Source organism: Acomys minous, assembly GCF_964271855.1.
Source record: "Acomys minous genome assembly, chromosome: 14".
NCBI classification, from domain to species: Eukaryota; Metazoa; Chordata; class Mammalia; order Rodentia; family Muridae; genus Acomys; species Acomys minous.
Window position 1 is genome coordinate 78,029,021 of NC_140496.1, and position 12,135 is coordinate 78,041,155.

At 46.3% G+C, this 12,135-nt stretch overlaps 1 protein-coding gene across 1 annotated transcript in view; it reads left to right on the top strand.

Annotated features, from left to right (window-relative positions):
- Positions 1–12,135, top strand: part of ABCA4 (ATP binding cassette subfamily A member 4) — a 132,791-nt gene that overhangs the window by 90,009 nt on the left and 30,647 nt on the right. Inside the window, exons 25-32 of the mRNA XM_084757380.1 lie at positions 792–997; positions 1,342–1,390; positions 3,350–3,612; positions 5,024–5,148; positions 5,616–5,714; positions 6,380–6,566; positions 9,744–9,838; positions 11,713–11,745. Of these exons, the coding sequence (XP_084613506.1) occupies positions 792–997; positions 1,342–1,390; positions 3,350–3,612; positions 5,024–5,148; positions 5,616–5,714; positions 6,380–6,566; positions 9,744–9,838; positions 11,713–11,745 (1,057 nt within the window). The remainder of the gene's footprint in view (positions 1–791; positions 998–1,341; positions 1,391–3,349; positions 3,613–5,023; positions 5,149–5,615; positions 5,715–6,379; positions 6,567–9,743; positions 9,839–11,712; positions 11,746–12,135) is intronic.

Sequence of the window (12,135 nt, forward strand, 5' to 3'; positions counted from 1 at the left end):
CAGTCTCAGAGTGGGCACAGTGATTTTCCCCTTTCACAGGTGAGGAACTAGGGAAGGACTCGGCCAATTTAGCATTCCTTGAGGCAATAGCACATTTGACTGAACAAAGGAAGAAACTGGCCCTCCCTCAGGTTGCAGTTAAGCCACCTGGAGTATGTTTGTCGCAGAGTCAACTAAGCTAAAAATAGACCTGGTGAGCATCAAGTCTAAAAGACACGGTGTGACCCTGAGATCCAAGCGTACGGTTCGTGCCTCTAATTCCAGCACTCAGGAGGGCCAGCCTGTGCGAAACTGAGTTACAGGCTAATCTGGCCTCTAGGGTTAAAGTCTACCTCAACAAACAAATCAATAAACAAACAAGCAGAAACACACACACACACACACACACACACACACACACACACACACACACACACACACCCCAAAACCACCAAAGGTACTATATTTGTACACATCTATGATCCTCCACCAGTTGAGGGTAGAGGCAGCAGGATCAGGAGGAATTCAAGATCAGAGTCAACTATATAAAGGTTTTGAGGCCAGCCTGTGCTATGGAGATCCTGTTTCAAAATGCTTGCACGCATGTGCACACACACACACACACACACACACACACACACACACACACACACACGAGAAAAGGGGAGTCAGGGGACAAGGGAGAAAGCTGGGGTTGGGGTGGATATGGCGGTGGCTCTCTGCCCCTTTCTCCAATGGGGTGTAGATGAGAACAGGAGGCCCAGGAAACCTCCCAGTCTCCCAGGTTGACCTTGTTCTTGTTCCCGTCCTAGGGGATGTGAAGGAGCTGACGGATTTGGTGCACCACCACGTCCCAGAGGCAAAACTGGTGGAATGCATTGGTCAGGAACTTATCTTCCTCCTTCCAAACAAGAATTTCAAGCAGAGAGCCTACGCCAGCCTTTTCCGAGAGCTGGAGGAGACGCTGGCCGACCTGGGGCTCAGCAGCTTTGGAATTTCTGACACTCCCCTGGAAGAGGTAAGGCAGAGATTGCAGCTGGTCTCTCTGCCTAGCGCCAGAAGAGGCGGCTCTTGCAGAAGCCTAACACTAAAGCAAAACAGAAGCAAAGGCCACAACTCATGCAGCCACTCTCTTTATCCCCAACTGGCTTCCTCCTGCCTCCGTTCACGTGCATGTGTATCCTCTGCAGCCGTGGTCACGGTGTGCTTACAAACTTCACATTTACAGAAGGCTGCCTTCTCGGGTACTTAGAATGTCTTCCTTCCCACAGCGAAACAGTGCCTGACACAATGGACCTAGGTTTAGATTTTTCCTGGAAGCAGGAATGCCTTGAACCGAATGCTCTCTTCTTGTCTCAACAGATTTTTCTGAAGGTCACGGAGGATTCCGATTTGGGCTCCATGTTTGTAGGTATGGTGCTGGGCCCAGTGGCTTGTTCCCTGTTTCCACAAACTCGATCTTTAAAAAAAAAAAAAATCAGCAAGAAAAAGTAACAAAGCACCCATTCACCTCTTCCCAGTGCCAGAGCACTTTCTGTTCTTGGTGCCTGTGGTGGAAAAATGAATTTGGCTGGATAGGAACATTCTGAATGAATCAGAATTCTTATCAGTGTCAGACTGGTAGATTTCTCCCCCAAAATTCACATCCAATACCCCTGGTGTGTGTGTGTGTGTGTCTGTCTGTCTCTCTCTCTCTCTTCTTTTTTCTTTTTTTTTCTTTTTTTTTTTTCTGTCATGTCACCATTGTCTCCCCTCCTTTCTACCAGGGTTCTGATTCATTCTTATTTGCATGAGTAATAACTAGCAGCGAGTCCTTAGAGATAATGGTGACAGCTAACACAGCCCAGATACCAGCTGCAGTCTCCTGACTCCTTTGAGATCAAGATAAAAACGACACTTAAACTCCCAGTTAGTAATCTATGGGCTTTGAAATGGTGGGGACCAAAATTCCTGGGAATTCTGGTCTTCTCTCTGCTATATGGGTCAGCCCAGACCCTTTGCTTGATTCTTCGTGGCCCCATAACACATTATGACAATTGTAGACTTACTGCAGAGGGGACGGAAGTACAAGAAAGGTGACTTGTCTCCATAATACAAATCACTGCTCATAGTAAAAGAAGCATGTACCTACTCTGTTAAAATAGGCACACTAGGCCCTCTCTCCTGCCCAAAGGCAAAGATGTGCAGTAGTCCTGTCTTCGGTCACTAGTTTCCCTCCTCATACCCTGTGTGGCACATCGTAAAGTCTTCCTATGCAGTGTGCCCTCCCTATGGAATTTCTGCTACTATTCCCACCTCCTAAGATAATCTAAGTGACCAAGAATCTATCAGCCATGCCTAGACTCACCAGTGGCCATATATACCCACCCATATGTAGGCCTAGTGAGGCAGTCATCCTAGCAGCAGGGGAAGGGGGTGAGTCCTCTGCAGAAGGTAAGAGTGGCTCACTGTGGGGTCCAGGTTCTCTTTCAAGTTCTTTGCAGACAGAAATGGAATTCACTCAACTCATCCAAAGCTCAAGAGTTGCGCTAATCAAGATAGGAACGAAAACATGTTAAAGCATGCTGTACAAGCTGTGTAGACTTAAAAGTTAGGGACTTTTTAACCTGCACAGCATGCTGCTTTTTAATAATTAGCCTGTCAGAATAATAACTAAGACTTCGAAAACTGGTCAAAATGGGCATAGAGGTGGGTATTTGAGAATTTAGAGTTTAGCCATAGAATGCTGTAGACCAAACATACATATCCTAATTTGATATGTAAATAGATTTGGATAAGGTATTAGCCTCTTCCCATCTGTAAAATAATAATAATAATAATAATAATAATAAGAAGAAGAAGAAGAAGAAGAAGAAGAAGAAGAAGAAGAAGCATTGTAGAATCACTGAGAGAATTAAATAAGTAATGAGTGCCAAGGCTTTGCACAGTATGTGATATGTGATCAAGACTTAGCAAGACCCTTGTGGTAACACTAACAATTCCTCTTCATGCTTGGCTGGATTGCTATACTGGACAGAGCACCTGATATCACAATAGTCTCATGAGGAAGGTAGGACAAGGGCCTGGCCCACCTCGGGGAAGCTGAGCATACTGAAGTTGAATGTAGTGCCTAAAGCCACACAGACTAACGGATCTTATTCTCTGAGCTATGGCCTTCTATTCCATGCTTTCTCCACCTCCCACAGCACAGATGGCTAAGTACAGAGGGGTTAGGGTGAGACCTTGCCCCAAACAAAACCAGAAAGGTTATTAGCCTCCATCCCCTTGTTTCTCTAAATGAAGAGTAATTGATGTTGGAACAAGAAGTTTGTATATAACAATAGCTCTTATGTTTGTTTGTCTTTCAAATTATTGATCCAATATCTCTTAGGTGGTACTCAACAGAAAAGAGAACACGCGGGTCTCCGGCACCCTTGTTCGGCTCCCACTGAGAAGGTCAGGCAGCCTGCCCAGGGCTCCCACACCTGCTCCCCAGGACAAGTGGATCCTCCCAAGGGCCAGCCTTCCCTAGAGCCGGAGGACCCCGGTGCCCCATTCAACACAGGAGCTCGGCTGATTGTTCAACATGTACAGGCACTGCTCGTCAAGCGATTCCACCATGCTGTCCGCAGCCACAAGGACTTTCTGGCTCAGGTACCACTGTGGCCAGCTTGGGCTTGACTCAGTTCTCTTCTCACCACCACCCCCAACCCCCTCCCTGGGTCTGTGGTACTGATCCTGCCTTTCCATCTTATCAGGAGCATCCGTGTGTGTGTGTGTGTGTGTGTGTGTGTGTGTGTGTGTGTGTGTGTTCAAACACTACCCAGAATACTTTCTTCTGCTCCTATTAGCTCAGCTTCACCCTTGCCAAACCTTTATTTTGATTCTGGGACTTGCAAACCTTCTTTGTAAGAATTGGGCCTCAGCAGAGCGTGGTGGCGCACACCTTTAATCCCAGCACTCCAGAGGCAGAGGCAGGCGGATCGCTGTGAGTTCGAGGCCAGCCTGGTCTACAAAGTGAGTCCAGGACAGCCAAGGCTACACAGAGAAACCCTGTCTCAAAAAAACAAGCAAACAAACAAACAAACAAACAAGCAAACAAAAAGGATTGGGCCTCACTTAGAGTAAAATATTGGATAGTACTGTGTTTCCAGCATTGCTTCTATTTTCGTAATAAGGCAGAGTTTTATGTTTCATTCATTTTTCTTTCTTTCTTTCTTTTGGGGAGAGTGTTCAACACAGGCTTTCCTGTGTAACAGCTCTGGCTGTCCTGGAACTCGCTCTGTAGTCCAGGCTGTCCTCGAACTCACGGAGATCTGCCTGCCTCTGCCTCCCAAGTGCTGTGATTAAAGGTGTGTGCCACCACTGCCAGATTCACTTTCCTAATGATCCAAAACCCAAGGCTATAGTCCTCTTTTGAGACAGGGTCTCATGTATGCCAAGCTGGCCTTAAACTCGTTATCTAGCCAAGAAAGGCCTTGACCTTCTGATCCTCCTGCTGCTACCTCCTGAGTGTTGGGATTAAGTGGATGTGCCATTAAGCTTAGTTTTATGCAGTACTACAGATTGAATTCATGGCTTCGTGCATGCTGGGCAAACCCTCTGTGCCACCTCAACTGTGTGCCCAGTCCTCTCTATTTTTCATTCAAAAAAAGGAACTTTGGTTCAAAGAGAAACAAGTAATGTAAGGTGTTTTTTAAACTTCCCTTTAGGCTCTGGCTGAGTGTGGCAAACATTTAGATTCTTTTATGGCTGCGGGAATATTCTTTTTCTGTCTACATATATTGCCTTTTACATTTGCATACAATATTTCCCCAGAAGCCAGTTCTTTACTACCATCATCTGAATATGAGGTGGAGAATAATGCAATAAGGAATATTTGCTGTATGTGTGCATGGGCATACATATGCATGTGTGCACTGGATGCCTTCATGCATATGTGTATGGGCATATGTACACATGTGTGCACTGATTACATCCTGCATGTGTGCATGGGCATATGTATGCATATGTGTTTATCATCTCTTGTACCTCAGCCTGTATCTCCATGGCTATTTCCCTACAGATTGTTCTCCCGGCCACTTTTGTGTTTTTGGCTCTGATGCTTTCCGTCATTGTGCCTCCCTTTGGTGACTTTCCAGCTTTGACCCTTCACCCCTGGATGTATGGCCATCAATATACCTTCTTCAGGTGCGTAGATTCTTCCCAGGGAGTCACCATTATCCTCTGACACAGGATGTTTCTGGACTACATGCTTCCTAGAAAGTTCCTGACCTCCCCACTTCCTGGAATCTTCACCAAGGTGGAAGGAGTCTTGGTGGTGTTCTTAGAAGGGGGAATAATATAGCAGCCACTGCTTACCAGTGTGGTACCCACCCAGTGGAAGGCAGAGAAGGGAAGAGAATGTGAGGCTTGGGAAAGGGGTGGGGGTCAAGACTTCATCTTTTTGAGGAATAGATGATATGCCTTCAGACTTCTAGGTGTGTGTGATAGGCTACCCCACTTCCAGGAGCCCCACAACCGTTCTTAGTCAGTGTTCAGTGCCTCACATACACGCCTGGCATGGAATAGTCATTCAGTAAACACTTGTATCTATGTGTGTTGGTGGCCTTTGTCCAGTCTGACTGTCAGATGAGCTTCTCTCTCTCTCTCTCTAGCATGGATGAGCCCAACAATGAACACCTAGAAGGACTGGCAGATGTCCTCCTGAACAGGCCAGGCTTCGGCAACCGTTGTCTAAAGGAGGAGTGGCTTCCGTAAGTCCTGCACTAACACTAACAGCTCCTTTAGGAGACCCTGAAGCCAGCCCGGAAGTGTTGGGAAAGACCCCTCAGTCCTGCCCTGTATTCTGTGGGTTTCTGGTCACCGCCCACCCAGCTTCTCCTGCCATCCTAGGAAGCCTCCACCGTTGACAGCTCTATGTGCCTCAATTTAGACGTTCCATTGTTTGACGTTATTCACCCAAACTCATTTGGGGAAAACTCTAAACAGGGATGGAAGAAGATGAAGGATATGATGGCGTAAATTATTTCACTGTTGTAGCTATAGAAAAGAGAGTTGTGGAAGACAGTTGGAATCTACCATGGACCTCTACAGTTCAGTGTAATTGTAACACCTGCTCTCATCTGGTCTTCCCCTAAGCTACTGCTAAAGAGCAACATGGACACAGTTCAGATTCTTCTGTTATTTTTCTCCATGTCTCAACAGCAAGAGCAGATAGAAAGAACCAAACAGCGTCCACAAACTAGACGGTCATTCCCTTGTCCGTGTTTTGTGGTCGGTTCCGCTAGGCTCAGAGGAAGGAAAGGCAGAGAAAGAGAAAGGCAGGAATTGCTCAGCTAGCAGCGATTCCTCTTTTCTAGGGATTTAAAGAACTCAAGCAGTGGGGTTGACTGTTGAATATTTTCTCATTTTCCATGAGGGAGTACCCCTGTGGCAATTCCACCTCCTGGAAGACGCCTTCTGTGTCCCCAAACATCACCCACCTGTTCCAGAAGCAGAGATGGACAGAGGCCCACCCCTCCCCTTCCTGCAAGTGCAGCAGCAGAGAGAAGCTCACCATGCTGCCTGAGTGCCCGGAGGGTGCTGGGGGGCTCCCACCCCCACAGGTACCTGTGTCATTCTAACAACTGTATACTTTGTTGAGCTTTGATTGATTTTAAATTATTTCCCATGGCTGATCATCTATACTTAATTTTTTTTCTCCATTTCAAACAATGTTGTGATAAATATTCACTGCTAAAATGTTTACATATTGATTAACATGGCCTCGATAGTAAGCTTCATTAAAACTGGCCTCTCTCATTACTTCTCAATGAACAGATGATTCCCGAAGAATCTGTGTGTTACTTACAGGAGAATGGTTCAGGCGTGGGAGTCAGGGAGTCACGGTTTGGTTTCTTGGCCTCTGAGCCTTCATTACTTCCTATCCTGGAGATAGGAAGAACTGCCTATCCTGGTTGAGGAGAACTGCACTTAGTTCATAGCATTATCATGAGAATTCAAAATAATAATAATAACAATAACAATAAATAATAATAATAATAATAATAATAATAATAATAATAATAATGTGGGCAATGAGCTGTTTAGGACTAGAGTCCGCTCAAGTGATGGCAACCCTAATCTAACAATGGCTAAAAGAGGACACAGCTTGCCTCTTGCCCATATAAAAGTTAACATGGGTGCTCTATGAAGTTGTTTTGTTATTCCTCAGAGGCCTGCAGGCCTCCAGCTCTCCAGCCCGAGAGTTAGAAACTATTTTGTTAGGCAAAGAGTAGACAGGATGAAGAAAAAGATGCAATGAATGGTTTAAATGTGTGCAAGGAAGACTTCCAAAGGTTACTGCATAGCCCTTCCACTTAGCAGTCATTGGACAGGACCTAGATGGGGCAGGGGGAGGGGTGGGGGTGGGGTCTGTCATCTTAACTCTGCACAGCCTGTGCCCATGGGAAAAGCCATAACAATAGCAGCAGGAAAAAGACGTAATGAGACAACTATATTTTACCATACCAGTATCAAAGCTGCTGGCTCGTAGGCGGCTCTGTGTCAACCTTTCTCCCTTTTAAAATTGTAAAGCAGATGCCTTTGTATTTCTCAAGCTATGTACTCTCCCTTTGGTTAACATCTAGACTGCCACATTGCAGGTATCCCTGACTTTCTAGGATTTGGGCTGGGAGCAAGTCAGGCCTTGGTACAGAGGGGTTCATTTCCTAACTGAACGCTAGCTTCACAGCCGCCTGCCTAATGTAGAAACTTACCTCCAGAGTAGCTAGCGCTGGTCCTTGGTCCTTAGGGAGAAACTCAAAGTCCTAGAAGATGAGTGGCGGGTCTGCAACTGTATTTTCGACCTTGCCTCTCCTCATTAGCATTCATGTTTCCTTAGCAGCAAAACTGTACAGCCACCCCCGCTCATACGCACAAGTATGTGCACCCGCATGTACATTTATGTACACATGCAGTCACATCTGCTCTCCCTCAGTTAGCACCTCCCCATTCAGCCAGGAAAAAGAGCGGATGGAAGGCCCTCGTTCCGAGGTGGCGATGGGAACTGGGAGCAGGAACATCTGGGTAGCCAGGGCAGCAGCTGCCATGCTCTGCAGCAGTCCTTCCTGCTCCAACTTTCCTTCAACCAGGTCTTCACACGGATGTGCCCCACCCCTGACTTCTACTCTACACAGAGATAAGGCAGGAATGTTGTACTTGACAAAGGTTTTAGAGACCATCATAAACCGTCCCAGGCATCAACAATCGTTCCAGCTGGCCCGGTTAGATACTGTGGCCAATTCGAGAGACAGACAGTAAACAGCTGTGGAGTCAGATGCAGGTTCTGATCTTAGGCCAACCACACACAAGATGGCCCACTTTTCTTTCTTTCTTTCTTTCTTTCTTTCTTTCTTTCTTTCTTCTTCTTCTTTTTTTTTAATGTTTCGAGACAGGGTCTCTCTGTGTTAGCCTTGGCTGTGCTGTCCTGGACACACTTTGTAGACCAGGCTGGCCTCGAACTCATAGTGATCTGCCTCCCAAGTGCTGAGATTAAAGGTGTGCACCACCACACCCGGCTGGCCCACTTTTCTTAATCTCCCGTTCTCTATACAGTTCCCTTTTGTGAAAGCAACAGGGGTGAGATCCTACATAGAGATTTACTGCAGTAAACCTGGCACACTGTGGGCACCCAGGGGCTGCCACTTTACCAGCAGAGACGAGAATGGAGAATGTGAACTGGAAGAGGAATCAAATGGGAAAGGGCGGGACCTAGAAAACATATGAAAGATAAATTCATTTTGATGGTGGATTAATACCATCTAAAAATCTGTCAGCTGGGACGGACGTGGTGGCACACGACTTTAATCCCAGCACTCGGGAGGCAGAGGCAGGTGGATCGCTGTGAGTTCGAGGCCAGCCTGGTCTATAAAGTGACTCCAGGACAGCCAAGGTTAACGCAGAGAGACCCTGTCTGGGGGTGGGAGGGTTGGGGGCGGGGAATCTGTCAGCCACTTTCGTGTGGCACTCTTGACGGACATGCCATCCACTAACCCAAGAAACTCAACACTGTGTGATATTGCCACCTGGTGGCCAAAATCTAACACTTTTGAATCTCCCCCCCAAATCCCATGATTACTTTGTACTCCTAGATATATTTTGAAAATGATTTATAAACTATAGTGTTATTCAAATAATTTCATCTGAATTACAAATATATTATTTGATAGCTGCTGCGTGCTGGGTACTAGGGGTGTGGAAGCTGACAAGTCAGAGAAGGCCTCTGCTTTCACAGAGATGATCTCATACCTGGGCTAGTGTAGAGGCGCTGAGTCCACTGAGGCAAAGGAGTGTTTTCACGTGAGCTAAGCACAGGGAGGGTACATGCGGTGACTAACGGGTGACTTTTATCTTTAAAATTCAGTCTGACGGTAGATGGTGAGCAGAAAGTGGATGCTCAAGGGTAGAGTCATGGGAACAGTATGGAAGGTTCTGGAAACGTCTAGGCAAAGTCTAGGTGGTGGCTTAGATTGGAGTGACAGGATCAGGATGGAAGAGACAGATATGTTGGGGATTCGTTTTTTGTCGTTAAGCTCTCTGTTGATGGGGTTAGGGAATCAATGATGATTCCCACATCCCGGATGTAGGAACTGGGAAGCTGTCAGGGCTGTGTTTAGTGTTTTTTGTTTTGGTTTGGTTTTGGTTTTTGCGTTTAGTGTTTGCTAGCATCTGAGTCCATAATGCTTTGTTGGAGAACAGCGGCTTCACAGACTCTAAACCTTGACCATGTCTCTTTGCCTCAGAGGACACAGCGCAGCACCGAAGTCCTCCAAGACCTCACGAACAGGAACATCTCTGACTACTTGGTAAAAACGTACCCTGCTCTTATAAGAAGCAGGTAGGTGACCCAGTCATGCTTGCAATCCTGGCTGACTAGCGACAGACAATGTGAACCATGGCAGAAAGCCAATTTCCCACTGTTGACCTGTGAGGGTGTCAGCGGGATGTAAGAGCCTCATAGCAGAAAATAATAATAATAATAATAATAATAACAACAACAACAACAACAACAACAACTGAGGTGTAGACTCATAAGGGACAACTTGGGGTTGATTGTTTTGTTTCTTTCTCTGCTTAAGTAGTCAAAGCTTATCCCAGGCAGTGTTGTATAAGTATCACACACACACACACACACACACACACACACACACACACACTGTATCGAATAAGGAAGGTGTGTGTCTTAAGGAGTTAAGAAAGAGAGATGAAGTTTGTAGGGGAGAAAAGGGGGAAAAATTGAGGCGTAAAACTGGAGGAAGAGGGGCTGGAAAGATGGCTCGGCGGTTAAGAGCACTCACTGGCTGCTCTTCCAGAGGACCCAGCACCCACGTGGCAGCTCACAACTGTCTGTAACTCCTGTTCTAGAAGACCTGGCACCCCCACACAGACATGCATGCAGGCAAAACATCAGTGGACATTTTAAAAAAAGATTTATTTATTATGTAAACAGTATGCATCAGATCACATTATAGATGGTTGTGAGCCACCATATGGTTGCTGGGAATTGAACTCATGACCTCTGGAAGAGCAGACAGTGCTCTTAACCACTGAGCCATCTCTCCAGCCCCAATGTACATTTTTTAAAAATATCTTTTTTTAAAAAGTAGAGGAAGAAGAAAGAGGCGGTAAAGGAGATTGGAAGAGGGGACAACATGTGGGTCCAAGCCCAGGTCCTGCTCTAGCTGGGGACTGCTGCTGTCACACTCCTTATCACCTGTCACTGCCACCCTCGAACACATCCACAGACACTTTACTATCTAAATCTCTCACCTCTGCAGCTGTTCCTCTCGAGCCCAGCTCGGGGTGGAAGGCCGTCAGCTTGACAAGAGCATCCTGCCAGAAAGATCCTTAAGGAAGTGCAATCCACTCTTCGTGTGCTCTGTGGCTCTCAAATGAAGCGTGCTGTGCAATGTTAATAGTGCTTACAGTCGCCTTCCATCCCAGAGTCTGAATAAGTGATACTCGGACTTGAAGGGCTGGAGAGCACTGCAGATGGTGCAAACAGCTGCTGGGAGGGGGGCAGGGCCAAGCTAGCAATGAGAGGGGGGGGGGAAAGGGCATCATCCCATCCACAAACAGAAACGGGGAGGGGGTGAATTTATTTATTAATTCAATAAACAACAAACCACTCTGAACCTGACTCAGTAGCAAATTTGCATTCTGGAATTTTTTTTTAATTTTTCCTTCTGGCTGATGACAATGACAGTTCAGGGCCAGCTGGAACTTTAGGGACTGGGTTTTCCTTACCATGTTATCTCACCTCCAAACACCCAAAAGTCAGAGTGCTGAGTGAACACAGAGGAGTAAGCTAGAACTCCTCCCAAGGACCCAGGTGGTTATTAGACTTTCTTGTACACTATAAAGGGGGGAGAGGGGCGTCAAGCTTCACTCTACACTGGCATGATTTGTTGCTGTGTTTTCTAGGTCCAAACTGGGTTCACTGGTCTAGCCTGAGGCCTGACTAAAGGGCTAGTCAGAAAGCCTAGCGTCTGGGAGGCAGCTGGGAGAGCCAGGGTTGGAACCTAGCAGCCCTTTCTCTGTGTATGGATTCACCTAGGTCTTCAGGCATGACAGCTTCCTCACTACATTTCTTAGACATCAGGAAATGCAAAAACACCCCTAGGACTGAGATACCCCAGTGACTAGAGAGAAAATTTGACACTAAAGCTCTCCATATGGTATTTATTACATGACTTTATTTTGCTTTTTCAGCTTAAAGAGCAAATTCTGGGTCAATGAACAGAGGTAAGAAACTATTTGGGGACGTTGAAGTAGTTAATTTATAGGTGTGACTCTTAGATCATTAAATTAATTGATTGGGGGGAATAATATGTTTCATGCATTATGTAGCGATCTTGTTGTTTCTTAAAATTGAAGATGAGAGGGTTGTGCTGACTGAGCCTGGGAGATCAGTCCTTGGAGGGGACCCAGGAAGTTAAATTCAGTAGGTGGCACTCTTTCCTCAGAGTCAGTTTTACAGTATTGACCTCAAAAGATTTCAAAAATGCTGTGTCCTGGGAGGTCCTGCCTTTCACATGAGACAGACACCAGAAACTTATGGTCCTAGAACTCACCATATAAATCCGACTGGCCTTGAACTCCCAGAGATCCGTCTGGCTCTTCCTCCCAAGTTCT